The 18,656-nt window shown below is 43.9% G+C and overlaps 2 protein-coding genes across 2 annotated transcripts; both read right to left on the reverse strand.

Annotated features, from left to right (window-relative positions):
• Positions 1–1,312: 1,312 nt before the first annotated feature.
• Positions 1,313–8,950, reverse strand: LOC108918172 (eukaryotic translation initiation factor 4B-like). Its single transcript, XM_018725234.1, has 15 exons — positions 8,888–8,950; positions 7,862–7,999; positions 7,399–7,601; positions 7,019–7,135; positions 6,322–6,376; positions 5,958–6,101; positions 5,678–5,815; positions 5,243–5,380; positions 4,926–5,148; positions 4,343–4,395; positions 3,944–4,145; positions 3,573–3,616; positions 3,240–3,351; positions 2,818–2,890; positions 1,313–2,639 (listed from the first exon to the last, which is right to left on the reverse strand). Exons 1-15 carry the CDS (start codon positions 8,898–8,900, stop codon positions 2,544–2,546), a joined length of 1,749 nt encoding a protein of 582 aa, XP_018580750.1. The 5' UTR covers positions 8,901–8,950; the 3' UTR covers positions 1,313–2,543.
• A 3,497-nt stretch (positions 8,951–12,447) lies between these two features.
• LOC108918299 (keratin, type I cytoskeletal 18-like) lies at positions 12,448–16,617 on the reverse strand. Its single transcript, XM_029247729.1, has 7 exons — positions 16,057–16,617; positions 14,263–14,345; positions 13,992–14,148; positions 13,559–13,723; positions 13,262–13,387; positions 12,874–13,094; positions 12,448–12,725 (listed from the first exon to the last, which is right to left on the reverse strand). Exons 1-7 carry the CDS (start codon positions 16,525–16,527, stop codon positions 12,683–12,685), a joined length of 1,266 nt encoding a protein of 421 aa, XP_029103562.1. The 5' UTR covers positions 16,528–16,617; the 3' UTR covers positions 12,448–12,682.
• Between the last annotated feature and the right edge of the window lie 2,039 nt (positions 16,618–18,656).

The raw sequence follows: 18,656 nt of genomic DNA on the forward strand, positions 1-18,656 counted from the left end.
TGAGGTGTACGCCGCTATGGAGAAAAGCGTCTGCTGAATGAATAAACGTAACTGTATATATATCTCAATTTACACAGGAACATCCCCTAAAAATTACAGAATCTGTACTGCACCACTATTTCACAAACCAAACAACTGAAAAATGTGATTCAACTGAAAACACCCAAACATTATATTCTTATAGCAGATTTATGTCCCAAACTGCATCCATAAAGGAAGGAGTGGAATCAAGTGCATTTAAATAAGAGTCAGAAGTGTTATGTTTACAGCTGACACCAGAAATCAGTCCTGCAAAGTGAAACACTAAGTGGAGCAGACTCCAGGAGGAGGAGCTAGGTGCCCCCCTGCAGTAACATGGAGAACTCCATTTCAGGCCAACTGCAAATTCCAATGGGGCATCAGAAATACCACTTAAGAGCAGAGGGCTCGATGGTCGGGGGAGCAACACAAACACAGGGCTGACACCCGCAATTTGTATCTGCCCAGCAGAACACTGGCGCAGCATGATCTCCCAGGGAGCATCAGCCTCCTTAGAAGAGGTTGCCTCCACACACATACACACGTCTCCAGTTCTCTCCTTTTCCTATGGCTCATTTCTCAGTTGTGCTCTTCCCACTTGAAGGGCCACTGCCTCACCCTCTTTCCGTCGTTGTTTGCCAACATGACAGCCGCCAGCGCAAGTGCTGAAATGTTTTATTTATATACATTTATCCCAAACTGGTTGACAAAAAAAATGAGCAGAAATAAATTGGGAGGAGTGAAAATAAGTAATTTCACAAGTTGCAATATCGGTACCTTCTTCAATGGTCATTCCTCAATGCAGCATTTCTTCCTGCTGGGATGGCTGTCGCCGGGGGTGAGCATGGTACAACATAAAGAAACTGCTGGCAAGCATGGCCTAGAGAACCATTACAAAACAGGTGAGAAACTACCAGAATTACTTCACAAAGGAATTAGGAACTAAGCAACAGCATAGACAAGCATACAGTGTGACTGCTTGAACAGGACTGGCTGCTCTTTCACGGTGTAACTGCGAGGGCAGCCGAGGCTGCCTGGAGACATATTACAAGGCTGACCACCCATGTCTTACTTCAGTTGCTGTACTATCTGTTAATTCAAGAAAAAAAAACAACAATTTACAAACCTACATCCCAGTTCTCCCCCTAACTTTCATTAATTGATTGTCCAGTTCTGGGTCATGGTGGTCCGGAGCCTATTCCAGAAGCACAGACTGCAAGGCTAATGAGGGTACACCCTGGATGGGTATCTCAGTCCTCCAATTTAACATTAAAGATCAGGATAAAATTGGTTATTTGTTTGTTTTAGTCATTTTTATTTCCTCAGGAAGTTCATTTCCCAAATAAAGAGCCTTACATAATTTTCCTTTTTTTCAACACAGTTCACAGAATGAGGTTTGTATGCCAAGACATTCGGCTACATATGCAGCCATTCAGCAGTGTAACCTTAGGAAAGATGGGTTTAGACTTGACACCCAAAACTACAAATTTTACTCAATACTTAAAGTTTGCATAGAAAGCTAAACTTTTCATAATTAAAGTTATTATACTTTACAAGCTACAGATTCAATCCATACACACAGACTAAGAGCATGAAAGCCTGTGAACTGCATTGGAACACAGACTATTTTGAAGACAGAAGACACTTAAAATATCATTGTAACTGTGACACACGGGACCAGCAGCTGTTGAGTGGTCACCTTCCAACATTTGGTTGGCTTCAGGAGATTCTTGAATTAAAAACTGAGGTTTGCCGAGACATTTGGCCATAGGGCCAAAAGGTGCTGGTCTATGTCAGAGGACACAAGTACAACTGAAATCACAATAGATGTTTTTTATACTTGACAACCATTTTAAAAACTATATCAAATTATACTGCCCCCATTAAAGTATGTTTGTCACACTCCCAGTACTATGTACAACTATTTCAACAGAAAATAACTTGCCATTAATAACTGCAAAACAAATCAATTCACCATTAAAAATTATAGGTAATGAAATTTAATGAGTTGTAGTCTTGGATTGTTACATAACATTAATTTAATGAGCACAGACACACACACAAGCCTGATTAACTACAAAGGAGACTATTAAATCAACTGGAAGAAAAAAAATTGTCTGAAAAAATGAAAAATGTTCCTACAATGTTCTTTAGAGTACAGTTTCATTACACTTTCATCAGTATGGTCCCACTAACACTGAAAAAGACTCCTTGAACAGTAGAGTACTCTCAGGACAATTTTTGTGAAATAATCACAATTCCTTAACATCTCAGCCATCTTACAAGGAGGGAAACACTGTCCATGTAAGAAATGTGGCACACAGTTGGACTGTGACAAGCTCTTACACACACTTACACAAAATCAGCTCATTCCTTATTTTTCTTTTTATGAAAAAGTAGAAACAAGTCCAATATTTAACCTATTTTTCAGATAACAGTCTCGAAGATGGAAAGGGGTGGTATGGAAGTAACTCTCCAAGAAATTCTCAGAATGATATATATTTATTTTCCACTGCTTATCTGCTTTATTCATATGCCTGTCGTTCCATGTTCTCTTCTGCATCATCTCCTTGTTCACAATCCAGTAGCAAGGCTGCATATTTACTGGCTGAGCTGAATTGCTGTTAAGGAAGAGAGAATTTGTAAAATGTGTGTTCCTGCAGGTAAAGATCAGTGGCACTCAAGGCCAGGACATTTACCATGGTGCCTACTGGTGTATCATTAAGAGAACAATGTAAATATGTGTGAAGGACTTTCAAGGCTCATGTGACAATGCTGAGAAAGACTCAAGAGACTCACAGCACTGGGCAATTCCTCATATTGCTTTAGCTCTGGAGCTGCTCTGAGGTCACACTCCCTTCTTCCATCCCTTCTGAGAATGACACAAAAAACAAAGAATTGATAACTGCAAAACCTGATGACCCCTGTAATCACTGAAAACTAACCATGTTTTCTGAAGTAGAATTGCCCGTGACACAGCAGTATTTAGACAGACTTGCAAATCTCACGCAAATCAGATTTATGAAAAGCTGGAGCTGCAAAAACACAGCTGGCCTATGGTTGGTAATGGTCAGTCCTGCAAGTAGATATTTTACATGCACCTGCTGTGTACAAGAAAGCAGGCATATAGTACTAGCTGCTCATATCTAGCCCCTGACACCACAAAGTGGGGGTTACTGGAGATGAAGGAAAACAGCTATAAAACCCTGGTAATGGCTAACCTGTCTGCCTCCTTCCTTCGATCTCTGCTGGCAGCATCTCCTCTCAGCCTGCCTGATCCAGAAGGTCCAGTCTGTCCTTGGTTCCTCTGCAAACCGTTTACCATGTTCTTATCTGCAAGAGTAACCCAAAACTGAGGGCTAGCTAAGCACCCTACTTTAAGCAATAATGCTCATCTACACAGGATTATAAAACTGTCAAAACTCTTATACCAAACACACTAAACTGGCATGCACTGAGCATGTTTCACACACACACACACACACACACACACACACACATATATATATGAAATACTGGCAAATACATTTTTAATGTGTTGTTTGGGATCTTACCTTTGCTTGTCTTAAGCACTTTTTCTTCCACTGAATTTGAGGAACTGAAAAGACAAATTCATTAGATAACCAAACCAGGAAATACAAAAGCCAAGACAGCTGCCTAGCGTATTTTGTTTGTTTATGCTCCTTGGACACTTGAAGTTCCTCCCAAAAATCCATATATGAATTTATGGAAATACAAGCAGATGTCTGTCTAATCAAGCTACCTTTTCACATTTGCAAATGCAAATTAACAGCAGAAAGTAAGAAAAGTGTGCCTTTTCATGGTGTCCAATGGCACAGTATGGACTGGAGACACCTAAAAGTGAATAGTGCAAACCCAGCTACTCAAGTAAAATCAAGGGAGCCAGAGCGTAAAAGTTTCTGACCTTGTGAGCTGTGGGGGTCCATTACACAGTGAATCGGGGGAACAGCTCTCACTCCGTCGTGTGCAGCCATTCTCCTTGGGAGGTGGTGTTGGCATCATCTTAAGGGGCACCCCATCCTGCTTGCCAGTAGAGCAAGATTCCTGGTCACAACCACCAGACACCTCATTCTCCAAAGAGGGCTCATTCTCCCTCTGCCGCAAGCCTGAAGAACAAGGGCACAGATCAGGGGGGAGGGGGGGGGAAAAAAAAAAGTCTTCTACAACAGCACCTGCCAGTTCTGATAGATGGGAACAAAACTGCATGAATATTACAGTGATTAAAACAATCAAGGACAAACAAGATGCATCATCACTGTAGCCTTACTTCTATCAGAAGAGTGGCCCGGCTGTGCTGACTCACCTCCTGTTCGGGTGCGATCAGCAGACAGATCATCACTGCGCCAGCTAGAGTCCCTGGGAAGAAGAAGAAGAAGAGGAAAAAAAAAAAAAAAAAAAAAAAAAAGGAGCAGAGCCACTCATGACTCATCCAGTAAAACCAAATGCCAAAGTGCTGAATTCTGATAGAAAGCATTATTAAGATGTAAAAGTACACATACACACACATTGTCTGAAACCGTTTGTCCTGAGCAGGGTCGCGGCGAACCAGAGCCTAACCCGGCAACACAGGGCATAAGGCTGAAGGGGGAGGGGACACACCCAGGACAGGACGCCAGTCCATCGCAAGGCATCCCAGGCGGGAGTTTAACCCCAGACCCACCAGAGAGCAGGACCTGCTCAAACCCAGTGCGCCGCCACCACACCCCCCCCCCCATGTAAAAGTAGCATTCCGAAATAACTGGTGTGCACATGAAAGTTAACATTAAAACAATGTTATGTAAACATAAATGCACAATTTCAAAATAGGAACATCGTACTGTCACGATCTAATTAGAACAAAATGCCCCTGCCCCAGTTGCTATAGTCTCATTCTCCTCATTCCTCACCTCTCTCGTGGTCTGCCTTTGTCCTCTTCCACTCGTTTCTGAAGTTTCTCCTGCTCCTTCTTCAGCCTCTCTTCAACTTCCCTCTCCTTTGCTGCCGTATCCACTGGTTTGGCACCTCCAAATATGGAGGCTCTGCTGGATTGACTGTCAGAAGCAGAGCCCAGCTCCTCTGTCTTAGGAACACTGCGGGGCTTCAGGTTCAGCCTAGGCCGCTGGGGAGGTTCTGCATTGTGGGCGAATGATCAAAAACTCATACTCCACAAACACCAAGCCAAGTTCAGCCTTAAGTCAATGTAAAGAAAGAAAGTGAAGCTTACCTCTTTCCTCACGCCGCTCATACCGGTCTTCTCGATCACCGTAGCGATCCCACTGACGGCTGTCATCACGCCGATCATCATAATCACGGCGAAAACTGCTACCGAAGGTTCGACGGCCCCCACTGTAAGAGTCAAAACCTGGACAGAACAGAGACCTTTGAGTCAAATGCTTGCAGTTATTGATATTGGTGGGGAAGAAAATGGAAGATTAGTACACTTTTATAGTCATGTTCATTTATAACCAATCCTCAAATGCATCTAAAGAAAAAATAAAAACCCATCACCACAAGCACAACTATCTGCCAACACAAACACGTATCTCCTTTAACAGTCATGCAAGAGCAGAAGGTTAGTTAAGGGGTAAGATATTTAGTTTAACAACTTCCTATCACATCAGCAAATGGTCACAAATGCTTGAGCAAATGGTTGACTCACCTCCTCTGTCATAGTCTCTGCGCTCCCGCTCATCGTACTTGTCCCGGTACCGGTCTCTGCCACCATCATAGCGATCATCATACCTGTCCCGCCTTGGTCCATCTCTAAACTTGTCTGTCTCATAGCGGTCCCGTGACCCTATAGGACAAGATCATTACCAAAGGATAAATGCCATACCAGGATAGGAAGCAATAATGAAAGTTTCCGTTAACGCCCCTGAGATGGGACAAAAACACTTTAAATTGAAAACTTTCAGGGCTCAGTAAGGGACACCACTCACGCTCTGAGAAGTTGCCGTCTCTCCTTGGTCCATCGTCGCTATCTGTGCTAGGCCGAGCGCGCCAGTCAGAGTCGGTCCTATCAGGGCCCCCATCAAACCTGTCCCTATCCCTGTCCCGTCCAGACATGAAACCGCTGTCTCGCTCTGAAGTACAAAAATTACTGTCCTGTATTAAAGTTTAAAGCAAACGCTTAAAACATTGTCAGTCTTTCTAATATTATGGTATATACATTCTATCAAATCGAAAGTTTTCACTGACATGGAATAATAAATGCAAAAACAAAAAAAACAGGCACTGGAAACCTTAGGTTCTAACATCAAAAACCTCACACTCTTCTCTATATACCACTACACACACACATACCTTTGTCATTGGACTGATCAGCTACGTCAACTCGGATCCTTCGGCTTCCAAGATTCTGCAAGAAGTAATCCATTCCTTTCATTCTCAAAGCTACGCACTTATAGAAGCTCAGATATATGGGACAGCTGGTAGCTTAGTTCTAGGAGCTTCTCCCTTTGGCCCCAAAGGTTGCAGGTTCAACTCACCTCCAGCTATAGTACCCTTGAGCAAGGTACTTGCCTTAAATTGCTCCAGTAAAATTAAGTGGCTGTATAAATGGGTAAATAACTACAGGCAGGTTAACACTATAAGTCACTTCAGAGAAAAGCTTCAGCTAAATGAATAAATGTAAGTATATAGTGTTATTTAACCTTACTCTTCTTGGTCCAAGGCAGCAAAATACCTTAGTACAATACTTACAATTATTTACGTATTTTTTCAACAAAGTATTCTTACTGAAGCAATTTAGGGTACTACAGTAGGAGGTGAATTCAAACTGACTGCTATGCTCCCCTACTGCCTCTTGATCCCATGGGATAGGGTAAAGACCAACTGCAATGCTAAAATATGTCAGGGAAAGGTTAAAAAAAAAAAAACATTTATCATCATGTATATTCGAATTTTATAATGTATCTACAATTAAGTAACATATGACTTTTAGATACAGAAAGTTTAAAACGCTCTAATAATTACTGCTTCAGATTATCTAGTCATTTACCTCTTCGTTCAATGTGAGTGCCTGCAGCAAAGATTCAACATCATCAAACTCAGCATAACCAAAACCCTTCAGTCGCTCCGGATTGCTGGGTTCCCTGGGCAGACGCACTGCACTGATCTGTATTGGGGAAAAACAGGAGAGTAAGCAAAAAGAGAATACCAACTTATTAAAATATTTATGGAAAAACTCTAGGTTGACATTATTACAAAATAATTTATTTTACAATACTAATTGAAATATTACTCAGATGTTTATTGCTGTGGAAAAGAGCAGCTACTCAAAGGGAAAAAAAAATGCAAGTGTAGTTGCCAGCTTATTTTGTTCCTTATGTCTATTTAAACCAGGACCGTGCACAAAGAACTGGGAGCAGTGATACGTACATTAAGCCCATGGAAGAAGTCTTTGATGCAATCCTCTGTGACATCATATGGGAGGTTCCCCAGGAAGGCTGTGTAAGGTGGGCTACGGGGGAGACGTGACCTATCCACATTGGGCTCACGTGCGGCCCGGGGCGCCGTAGGCAAGATGGAGCGGTCAATCGGAGGCGCACGGTACACATCATCTGAATTCCAGGAGGTGGAGACTGAAACAACAGAGGAAAGTGAGGTCACAACATACTAACCATCGCTAAGCACACTAAAGAAAAGCTAAAACGAGCACCAGCTGTCTGAAGTTCATACTTACACATCGCAAAAAACAATTCAAATAATTATTTTGTTATTTCATGTTAAAAGCATCTACCGGCCATGAGCTTTCACAGAGAGTAGCCTTACAAGCGTTAGACTAAAAAAATAAGTTTTTTTTTTTTTTTTTTAAAAAAAAAAAAAACTTGTTTTCACTCACACTCTCCATCTAGGTCGTTGGTGTCATCCGCCCAGCTGCTAGACTTGACAGGGGCATAGTTTGGAACACTGCCTTTGTTGTCCTCCGCGAGAAAGTCAGTGAGGGTAAGAGTTTTACCTTTCTTGCTCTTCTTTTTACCTGTTCGGAGGGACAACAGCTCACATTTCAATACTGCCTTAGTAGTAGTATACGTGGTACAATACGTTCCAAGACAGGTACTAATAATAATAACAAGACGAGTTATTATTCTTTCGGTGACATTTAACGCAACCGGCAGTGTGAGATCTGAACACTAAGCTGCTAGCAGTGACTCACCCATTTGTACAACAGGGTCATTTATATACTGTGTAACAAGTACCATGGGAGGCACAGCGGGAGTGAGATCCAAACCCCCCCCCAGCCACGCACAACGAACGGCATCATCATGGTGGTCGGAGGTGACACACCGTTCACGAGCACTAGTAAGCAACATGAAACGAGATCATTTGATTTAGTAATAGAAATGGGCTCCCTTCCTTGGCCACCCCATTTCCCCTCCCCAGGACGGCAGCGTCTCCATTTCGGTGCGACGAACCCGTTCTTCTTCTCCATCCGAGCAACGTGGCTGAAAACGGCAGCGCCTGCGTGCGTGCGCGCGCTCGTGTGAGAGTAAAACGCACGTCATTGCTGCTCTTTTTCAGCCACAAAACCACAGGTCGAACAACAAATACAGAAAAAAAAAACTGCTCGGCTAGAGCTCCGGCTTCAGTGAACATTCAGAGGCCGTCGAACCGACTAGGTGGGGAAAGCAGAAATAGCAGAACCGTCCACTCCCGGCTACCCTCCTCGGCCACCCGACCCGCGCCGCCGGCCCGCTCACGCGGGCTCTGCACCACAGCTTTTCCCCGCCACTTTCCGGCTCACGGAGCACACAAATTCGAAATATGCCAGCCTTGAGCCACGATTTCCCCATTACTGTTATAAAATTTGTTTTTTTACAACGTTTTTCCGTAAGACCGACCACGCCGCCTCGAAAGTTAGTCTTACCTAACGCCGCCATGATAGTCTGTAGTCCGGACTGCACGCGGAAGTCCCGGATGAAGCCTTGGCGCACGCGGTAACACTGAAGCTAATTCTAACGCTAACGTGAATGCTAATGCTAACAGGAATGCGAATACATATGCTAATATTCAGAAGTCCCCGCCGAGTTTAAACACCCGTCCTTTCATTTTCCCCTTCAGCCTTTACCTGTAACACTATGTATGACGAGGTACAATTGCCTTCGTATTCAGCGTTTCCCACGAACAAACCTATACGTTTACAGCTAAACTTTAGTTTAATATGATTTAAATAATTAATTTCGTGGTCAATTTTCACGTTGTATTACAATTGTATATTTATTTCTTATATATATCGGCATGTAAATTGTCATTTTATTATGTCATTATTTGCGTAAAGTTGTTATCACATCTCTTAGCATCTTGCCATTCTCATAACTTAGTAACTTAGTTACTGGAATCATCATGTTAACTTCGCTCACTGACACTGTACTACAACAATTATATTTTCCCAATTGGGTGGATGTTGTGATTTCCTTAGTAGATTATTTAAGAGTGTTTAAAATTTAAACTTTTTTGATATTTAAAACAATATATTAAATATTCTTGCGTCCCACTGTGTGTTATACGCTCCTGCCTCGCGCCCCTGCGATCCCATCAGGGTAGGCGGTCAAATTTAAATAGTCATTATGGCGTGTCTATGTGTGTGTATGTATGTATGTATGGATGGATAGTAATGAATAGAGTAAAGAAAAATGTGCTACATAACTTCCACCAGTTCACTTTCCACATTTTCAGGCGGCAGAGGACGCCAAAGGCAAACGAAATAGAACACTTGGTCTCCTGAACACCGCAGGCTGGGTGTGGTGTGAGTTTCAGTGGAGGGTTAGCAACACGTTACAATGTAAATTAATGAGCAACAACGCCACGCATTGATGCTTAACAAAATTGTAAATGAGTGTGAAAAGCCATTGAGTTTTTCAGGAAGAAAAGTCGGTACCTTAACACAGCCCGCAACGAAACCAACCGAGCCATAGACTGTAAACTGCTAACAAATGTAACTGAGCACAGTAAATGAAGAGTTTAAAAAAAAAACATTAAAAAAATAACCACATGGATTCCACCCATCTATCCATTGTGTAAAACCGCATACCCAGCAGTGCAGGGTCGCAGAGGTCCGGAACCTACACCGGAAGCTTAGGGCATGGGGCAGGATACGCTCTGGACGGGACACCAGTCCACTGCAGAACAATCCCACACGCTCATTCATTCCCTCACACATACACATATTAGGTGCAATCCACAGTTATCAGTTCACTGGAAACATCTTTAGACTGTGGGAGGAAACCAGAGCACCTGGAGGAAACCTGCATGAGCAGTGCAGGAACTGTGAGGCCCAAGTGCTGCGACACTATGCAGCCCCGTCACAGCTGGAGATACATTTTGGACATTAGTGCCTTTTTCCTTTGTACTGGACCATGTTTGTCTAGGATTGTTGATTTAATTAGTGTTTATTTGTCAGTCACACCTCGAATATATGGGCTGTTTTTCTTCTTAGTCCTCCATTGTTAAACTTTAAGATGTTTGAATAAGATTAGGACAGACTGGAGTACAGATAGACACCAAATTCTGTTAAATGTCTTTATTATTCACATTTTAAAGGTGTATTGAAATCATTGTACTGGAATCCTTACAAGTACGTAGCTGATAATAAAAACATATGCCCCATCGTAAATAGACCTCTGCTATTTCTGGTTATTGGGGGAAAAAAACTTTAAAGAAATATAGACTCTCCTGAAGCACAGAGGGTCTGCAACTTTTGCTCTCAGTGCCTTAAAAATAGTATTTTGCCCTCTCAGGGAAAAGGTTCTGTGTTGGTTTAGCAGTGCCAGTATGTTTCCTTTTTTGGTGATACCAGACACAAAGGCAAACAAAAATCTGAAAAAAATCATGAAAATGGAAGGAAATGTGAAGTATCTTTGAGTTGTTGCACATTAATACTTTCTAGAAACTATGCTGAAATAATGGGGTCTGTTACTGAATTTAGTTCTGCTTTACATAGGCCTTTCTTTACTCATACAGCCTTAAACTGTGTAATAGGTAGGCATGTCTTCATATGTTAGATTTTCTATGAAGTCAGTTCATAAATAGAAATTTTAACACCTAATTATGAGCCTTAATTACTTTATGGAGCCATGGACCTACATTTAACAGGACATACTAATGTGTAAATATACACATTGCAGACACCTCAAGGTAAACCCTTACATTTAACTAACAAAATAGAATTCTCAGATCAGGCATTTTTTGTATTATTTCCCTAAACATTTATGCAAGAGAACACAACAAAAGTGGTCAATGAATTCTCAAGGGTCGAGATTTGCTTAGCCTGTTTATGTAATTGTTAGGCATGAAATCAAGCTTTGAAGACGATACCGAATTACCACTGCATAACAATTTACAGCAAAGCTGTCCATGCCAGCTGATTTGGAACTGTGGCTTTGCATCAGCGTGCTTGCTTTGAATACCTTTTAGGAAACTTTCCTTTTTAAGCCGCCGAACCATAAAACTCACGCTCAGACCATGAAAAAAGAGTGCACTCCGTCTTTCACGGACTTGTTTCCCTTGGATGTTGGCCCAGTTCACTTCGCAGGAAGTCCCCCGTGTCCTGCTTTCATTCCATCGCCTGACCAAAGACTGGCAGGCGTAGTACTAGGTTTTGTTATCCTGTCTACCGGACTGACGTTCCGAAGTTTTCAGGATGTGTCTCCAGGTTCTCCTTCGCTTTGCACAATCCACCATGCTAACACAACTTGGTTAACTTACACTTTACTCTGTTAAATGACTCCACTTTGTTTAGTACTAAGATTAAATACAAAATTTAAATCTGGTCTGGGATTATTTTCTTACCTGTTTCATAGAAGCAAGACAAAACCTTAAGTGAGAGTGCTATCTTCTGTAGAAAAGTAGTCACGTATAAGTAATAAATCTGTAATATACCACTTCCTTTGATGCTCCCTGTTGTGTATTGAGTATTAAAGGTGCATAAAATTATTACTGTCCTTTGGCACAGATGTTCCTTATTAGTTTACTTATATATTGTTCCTTATGAGAAAGGGTTTCCTTGGGTGTAGCTTTTGAATTTTTTGCACACAGTCCAGAGATGATGGGTGAATGTGTGTGTGTGTGTTCTGGGTGTTAAAGCACTGCTCTAACTAGGGTGAGTTATGGCCGTCCGGACGTACAGCTCCTAAGATAATTTCGGCTGTTGTTCTGGTACTAAATTATTAAGTAGCAGATCTGATTAACTTTATTTCAATTGAAACATCTAAAACTTCCAGACAGATGCATTTTCCACTTTACTGCACTTCATCTGCTTATTTCAGTCCCCATTTCCGATTTTATTTGTTGTCGTTTGTCATCTGTCGACTTTTCGCTGTAAGGCCTGCTGTAGATTAGTGTATATTATATAAGTTGTGTAAGCGGGCTGAGTAAAATGAAAAAAGTAGAAGCATGGATTTTTGCTATAAAAACAAATGGGCAACAGGGAGGTGTCGAGACTCGCTTTTATTTGAAACTACAAGAAAAATACAGTACGTCCAACCTGACCATAGCTGTATGATGAAATACCCTTGTAAAATATGCTGAGTATGTTATCTGACCGGCATTGAAAAAAAAAGCTGTTCAGGCACGAGGGCATGGAAAATGAAATAAAAGAAATGGAATGAAGTGTTGCCGAAAGCTCAGGGCTCTAGTTCTCCAGTCCCGACCTTTGCGTTTGTCTTCACTTTCCTCTCGAAGCTTGCTCGTCAAGAGCGTCCTGAAGTCTGGAATTAACAAGGAGCAAAACACAAGGAATCAATCAGTCCGTATACCGTAGCAGAAAATACAGACAGTAGCAGTGCCAGTTACTCATTATGGCCTCTCCTCTGTCATTATCCTCAGCGCCTCCTGTCCCGCTTGGCTCTGACTCACTTGAAGTCCCCGCCGTCCAGCAGTTTCTTGTACGTGAGGATCTCGGCCTCCAGCTTCATCTTGATGTTGAGCAGTGCCTCGTACTCCTGGCCCTGCTGCTGGATGTTGCTGCGCAGCTGCATCAGCTCCGCCTCCAACTGCATGATGATGTTGTTGTACTTCTCCACCTCCATGTTGTAGCGCAGGTCTGTATTGCGCAGAGTGTCCTCCAGCGACGCTTTCTGGGGGAGGGGAAGAGCGACACGAGTAGAGAAACATGCAGAGAGACGCTAGAGAGGTGAGAGAAGAGACGCTAATGGAAGCCGTGAATGGGTCCCGCTTCGTGAGTCGTTGGCCCATCGCACTTTGACAGGCTTCCGTGTTTCATGCGTTGGGAAAGATGTCCTACCAAACTCCGCTGGGACTCCAGCTCAATCTCGAGCGTCTGCAGCTGTCTGCGCAGGTCGCTCATTTCTGTACGGGCACCCTGAAGCGCCTCTGTGTTCTGCGACACCTGGACCTGCACTTCCGAGATCTTGGGAAGAACGAGAGGAAGACACCGAGACAGGAAATGTAACAGTTGGCGGTACAATTCAGAAAACGATTCTCTATTTTGATGCTGATTGATCGTTAAATATTAAATTACAGGGAAAGTCGTTCTTTCGAGTCTGGGGAAGAAGCCAGAGGAGAAGTTCAGGTGAATTACCTGGTTCTCATGCCAGTTCTTAAGTTCCTCTGCATTCTTGAGTGCCAGATTCTCGTATTTGGCTCTTATCTCTTCCATAACCTTCGACAAATCTTGTCCTTTCGGAGCATCGACATCCACTTGGACACCCGACTGAGCAATTTGGCTGCGCAGCTCCATAACTTCCTGTTATGGACAGAAGGTTTCATGTTAAATGTTGTCTGTCAAAACTTTGCCCACCAGTTGTTTGGATGCATTGTCTGCGGAGGTTATGATAGGTGGCATCGGTGATTAAATAACAGGTAGCCTCATGTCTGCACCAATAATTCTTCATCTGTTGTGAAAAGCACTTACGTTAGTTCCGAGTTGCGCGTCGCCTTGGAGAAAAGTGTCCGCTAAACGGATAAATGTTAACGCAATCGAACGTAACTGTAATAAAATGCCAGGTTCTTACATTGTCGTGGTTCTTCTTGAGGAAGATCAGCTCCTCCTTGACCGCCTCGATCTCACTCTCCAAGTTCATACGGCCGACACTGGTGTCGTCGATCACTTTCTTCAGTCCGGCAATATCGGCCTCCACGGACTGCCGGATGGCCAGCTCTGCCTCATACCTGCACGCGGCACAGTCATATTATGGCCCCTGGGAACCTTAAATGCGGTAAGAGTAAGACCTCCGCTCAAACCTTTGGGCTCAGTCTTCAGAACTTTCCATGGGCTGTACTTACTTGACTCTGAAATCGTCCGCAGCCAAACGGGCATTGTCGATCTGGAGCACCAGCCGGGCATTGTCCACCGTCTGGTCAAACACCTACGCAAGACAGCGATGGGCAGTAAAGAGCGTCCTACGCAACACGTTCTCAATCTCGGTCCTCTGTGAGAAGAATAAATCGAAAAGGGCTGAACTGACGAAGTTTTGACGTTTAGCAAGCGGACCCCTGACGGAGAACAGGTACAGATAACTACTTTAGGAGACACTAATGCAGTTTGTGATGTGTGCCAGCGTACAAGGCAGCTAAGAAAAGAGATTCTCTCACGGGAACAGATTTTTTTTTTCAGGGTTGGGCTAAGTAAATCGCGTCGAACAAAAAGACTTTTCTGCGTCTCCGAAGAACGGGTTCATTTTTTTTTTCCCCCTCAAAATTCTGCATGTTCAAAAACCAATAGTATCCGAATTAGGCAAATCTGGGAAAAGGACCAGCATGTGTTTATGAGTCATAGCAGAGCCAGAGGACTGAAGAGCCATTCAGTTGCTGGTTTTCATTATACAGTCACTGTGCCTGAAGAGTTATATAACAGCACACCAGGCTTGTAAAATCACATGCGCTTTGAGACGGAGATCAGCAGCTCGCATGTAAAAGGGGTCTGATTGGATGGAAATTCATAGACGAAAAAAATAAATGCGAACATTGTTTATGGCTGCAGATCTCTATAGTTACCACTCTCCCCCACAATGGGGAAGTTTGGCTCGGAAAATGTCTGAATCATTCAGACTGAGGAATTTTCTGCGTGATTCACGCCAGCCACACCCACTGGCCATTTTTTTTTTTTTTTTTTCCACTAGAAACCTACTTTCATGAGTTCATTTCAGAATAGCACACAGACTGTTGTAAAAAAAAAATACGAATTGGCAAAGTGATGAAACATTTTTGCGCTTTTGTGCGTGTGTGTCGGTTCCCGAGATCTTCAAAGAACATCGTGCAGCTGCTTTGGAGAAGATGGTGAAAGACTTGAGCTTTCTTCCTGTTAGCGAATGCACTAGAGGTGCCACACCCAAAGAAACAGTTATCCCATCAAAGCATGCATCTCATTGTCACTCCCAAATACAGAGAGATGCATTCACTGTCCTTTTTTTTAAAATAGAATGACAAGTTGCATTAAATAAGTGAAGATTTTAAAAAAAAAAAAAACACGAATGAAACATGATATTTGCAGAGCCACATATTTACATTTCTTCGATTTTTGAACACATTCTTAAGAGCATGGTAACGCTTTAGATGTCTTTCTCAGTTTCCCCATGATCCAACGTCAATCTTTTCAGACTAAAAAAAATTTTGTTTTCGAGTCAAACATGCTTGAACTGAGTGTAGGCGTGTGACAGACGAGGCAGGGCACGAAAACCCTAGAAAAGTGCGGGAAGCGCACCTACACCCAAGGACCTCGGGCACCTATTTAAAGTTCCAGCCCAGGACGCCTGGTCATTTGTTCTTCATAGTGGGCCGTGCGCATCCTCTGCATGCAAAGTTCTGGAAACACTGCGGTAGTAGCCACACCTAACTTTTAAACACTCATACCATCACTGTAGTTAAGAACTGAGACTGCATTAAGCTGGGACCTTGCTCAACATCTCATCTTGTACCTGTTCTATCCAACCACTTCTATCAAACCACTAATCTTATTTCACTCACTTTGTCCATGTCATTATCATCACCTTACTCATTCTATGCCCAGTCCAATCCCATACTTATCACATTGGCTCCCGTGCACAGTCCGCTTGCTTCTTCCACCTTTCCGAAGCTCACCTTCTTACGCAGCTCATCCAAGATGGGGTTGTAGCGGCTGTAGTCGTGGCCGTCGGGACCCTTCTTCTCCAGGAACTCCCTGATCTGCCTCTCCAGCTTGCCGTTGGCCTGCTCCAGGTTACGCACCGTCTCGAGGTAGTTTGCCAGCCTGTCGTTCAGGTTCTGCATGGCTCCCTTCTCGTTCCCCAGGATCTCGGCCGCGCTGCCGCTCCCGGATCCGGCTGCAGCCGCGGCTGCCGCACCGAGGCCTGCGCCGCCGCTGCTCAGCTGGAAGGAGGAGAAGGAGACAGGTGGCGCCACGGAGCCCCGCACTCCCGAGTGGGAGGCCGAGGAGATCCTTGTTCCATGCCCGCCAGCCCCGCCATAGGTGCTGACAGCCCGGAAACTGGAGGGGGGCGTCGAGCGGTTGAGAGAAATGTGGGCCGATGGCAGAGGCCCGGAGGATTGCAGCGAGTAGGTTCTGTAACTCATGTTGTTTGTGAAAAGTAAGCGGTGACTGAGAGCTGGGACTGAGTGAGGTCAGTGCAGGACTGCAGGGAAGAGCACGCACAGAGAGCAGCAGACTTTTTATACTCCCGCTGTCCTCCTTACTGGCCCCCGAGTCCCCGCCCATGGGCCCTCTCCTCTGCCCTGCTGCCCTTCCCCCTTCAGCCAGTCCTGGCCCTTCTTACGCAGTCCTCAAGGGGCTTCATCTGTGTTTGTGTGTGTGTGTGTGTGTGTGTGTGTGTAATCGGGCACTTTCAGCGTTCTTCAAGACTTTGCTTTACGTAACTATGCATCTACCACAACGCGGGCTATTCTAGGCGCTGTAGGAAGGTGACTAAACCAAAATCATCAAGTTCTCACTTCTCATTTTCTCAATCTCCCTCATTAGAAATAAAATGGAGCAAAGAAGAGCCCTTACGGTGACAGTCATCCAAAAACTAAAGAAAAAAAAAACAAAAAGAACAGACAGCCAATGGAGAAGTACATTACAAAGCTCTCTTTGTGGTCTGTGTTAAGCAGTAAATCAGACTAAATTGATGTCCTGGGAATACTGTTCCAAAAATATAGTAAAGCTCTGGTTTTGATGAAGGCAGCATGGAGGCAGAGCAAAGTGGCATTTCTGCTTCACAGCGCCTGGGTGGTACGAGAGAGCATGGGTTTGATTGCCGCTCCATGAGTGCGGAGTTTGTTCCCCAAGTCTGTAGGTGTTTCCTCCGGGTGCTCCCGTTTCCTCCCACAGTCCAAAGACATACAGTCCGGGTGGCATGGTGACGCTAAATTGCCCATTTACCAAATTGGCTGTTCACCCTGCAATGGACTGGCATCCTGTCCAGGGTGACCGCCCCTCTGCCTTGTGCCCAGTGCTTCTGGGATAGACTCCAGATCACCACGACCCTGCTCAGGACAAGCTGTTATTAAAATTGGGTGGATGATTTTAATGACTGCACCAAATGTAATTTTTCACCAATAAAATACGAAAGTTGAATCAGTACTTTCAGTTTTTTTTTTTTTTTAGATGAAATATCATTCCTCACTCTAGTTTTTACATAAAGTACCAGTTTTTAGGATTTCACACTCATTTCCTTTTCAGCCCCTGAAGAGCTGTACAACATGACATTTGAGAACATAGACATTTACTTAGTGTATCTTTAAGCCTGTAAATATTGCACCGCTAAGCCACTGGGTATTAGAAAGATACAGCAGTTCTGGAAAATAACGGTACCGGGATGTGGAGTTAATCGAATTGGTGTGTTCGTGGGGGAGGGGTATTTGAAAGGCTTTTTAAGCATTGGTTCACATTCCTTTTTTCTAAATTCTTGAAACCATCTCTTATGAGTTTAACAATTGCTGATACACAAAAAGAACAGTTATTTTGCTGGTACCCCAGCCAAACGCCGTACCAGCCTGGAAAAACCGTTCGTCTTTGTCTTTCTGCCCAGCTCTTTCTTTCTCGTTGTGCGTAAGCTGATACAGTTATCTGCATTCCTTGGGGGAGGGCAGGATTCTTCTGACTTCACTGCAAAGCCTTGAATTGTGAGTCTGCACAACCTTCCCAAACTTCAGAAGCAGGAGGAAATCTAAAAGCGCTCAAAGTGAACATAAGAGACAGAGAAAAGGAGAATAAAGAAGGCTGCGGTTGCATCGCCTGGGCTCTGCCTTCCTTGTGCGTGCCATTCCGAGACGTGTGTGCGCTGTGGGGAGCTGGAGAATGATGCCTCTCTGATTTCAAAAGACCTCCTAACAATGGCGTTGTTGGCACACATTGGCAAGACTTGCTCAGCCGGTTCTGGTCTCTCAAAAAAGATCCAGATGCTCAGAATACCGCACTGAACAAGTTTATTCCATGACTTTGCACTGGTAGGACACAGAAAGTTATATCTTCACAGCTTTATAGGTAGGGGGTGCAGTGGCGCAGTGGGTTTGGCTGGGTCCCGCACTCCAGTGGGTCTGGGGTTCAAGTCCCAGTTGGGGTGCCTTCTGATGGGCTGGTGTCCTGTCCTAGGTGTGTCCCCTCCCCCTCCAGCCTTGCACCCTTTGTTTCTGGGTTAGGCTCTGTGACCCTGTATGGGACAAGGGGTTTCAGATGATGTCTGTGTGAGTTTTATAGGTCTATG

The sequence above is a fragment of the Scleropages formosus genome, chromosome 22 (assembly GCF_900964775.1).
Source record: "Scleropages formosus chromosome 22, fSclFor1.1, whole genome shotgun sequence".
Classification (NCBI taxonomy): domain Eukaryota; kingdom Metazoa; phylum Chordata; class Actinopteri; order Osteoglossiformes; family Osteoglossidae; genus Scleropages; species Scleropages formosus.

Excerpts from the sequence above, each read along its gene's own strand:
- LOC108918172 (XM_018725234.1), bottom strand. Across the intron at positions 7,602-7,861 it reads CAACGACCTAGATGGAGAGT|TCTCCACCTCCTGGAATTCA; the intron begins GTGAGTGAAAAC and ends CTGTTGTTTCAG. Across the intron at positions 4,396-4,925 it reads AAAGGCAGACCACGAGAGAG|GGACTCTAGCTGGCGCAGTG; the intron begins GTGAGGAATGAG and ends TCTTCTTCCCAG.
- LOC108918299 (XM_029247729.1), bottom strand. The coding sequence starts at position 16,527 with ATGAGTTACAGAACCTACTCGCTGCAATCCTCCGGGCCTCTGCCATCG. Across the intron at positions 14,346-16,056 it reads TGGATGAGCTGCGTAAGAAG|GTGTTTGACCAGACGGTGGA; the intron begins GTGAGCTTCGGA and ends TGTCTTGCGTAG. Across the intron at positions 12,726-12,873 it reads CTGGACGGCGGGGACTTCAA|ACTTCAGGACGCTCTTGACG; the intron begins GTGAGTCAGAGC and ends TGTTAATTCCAG.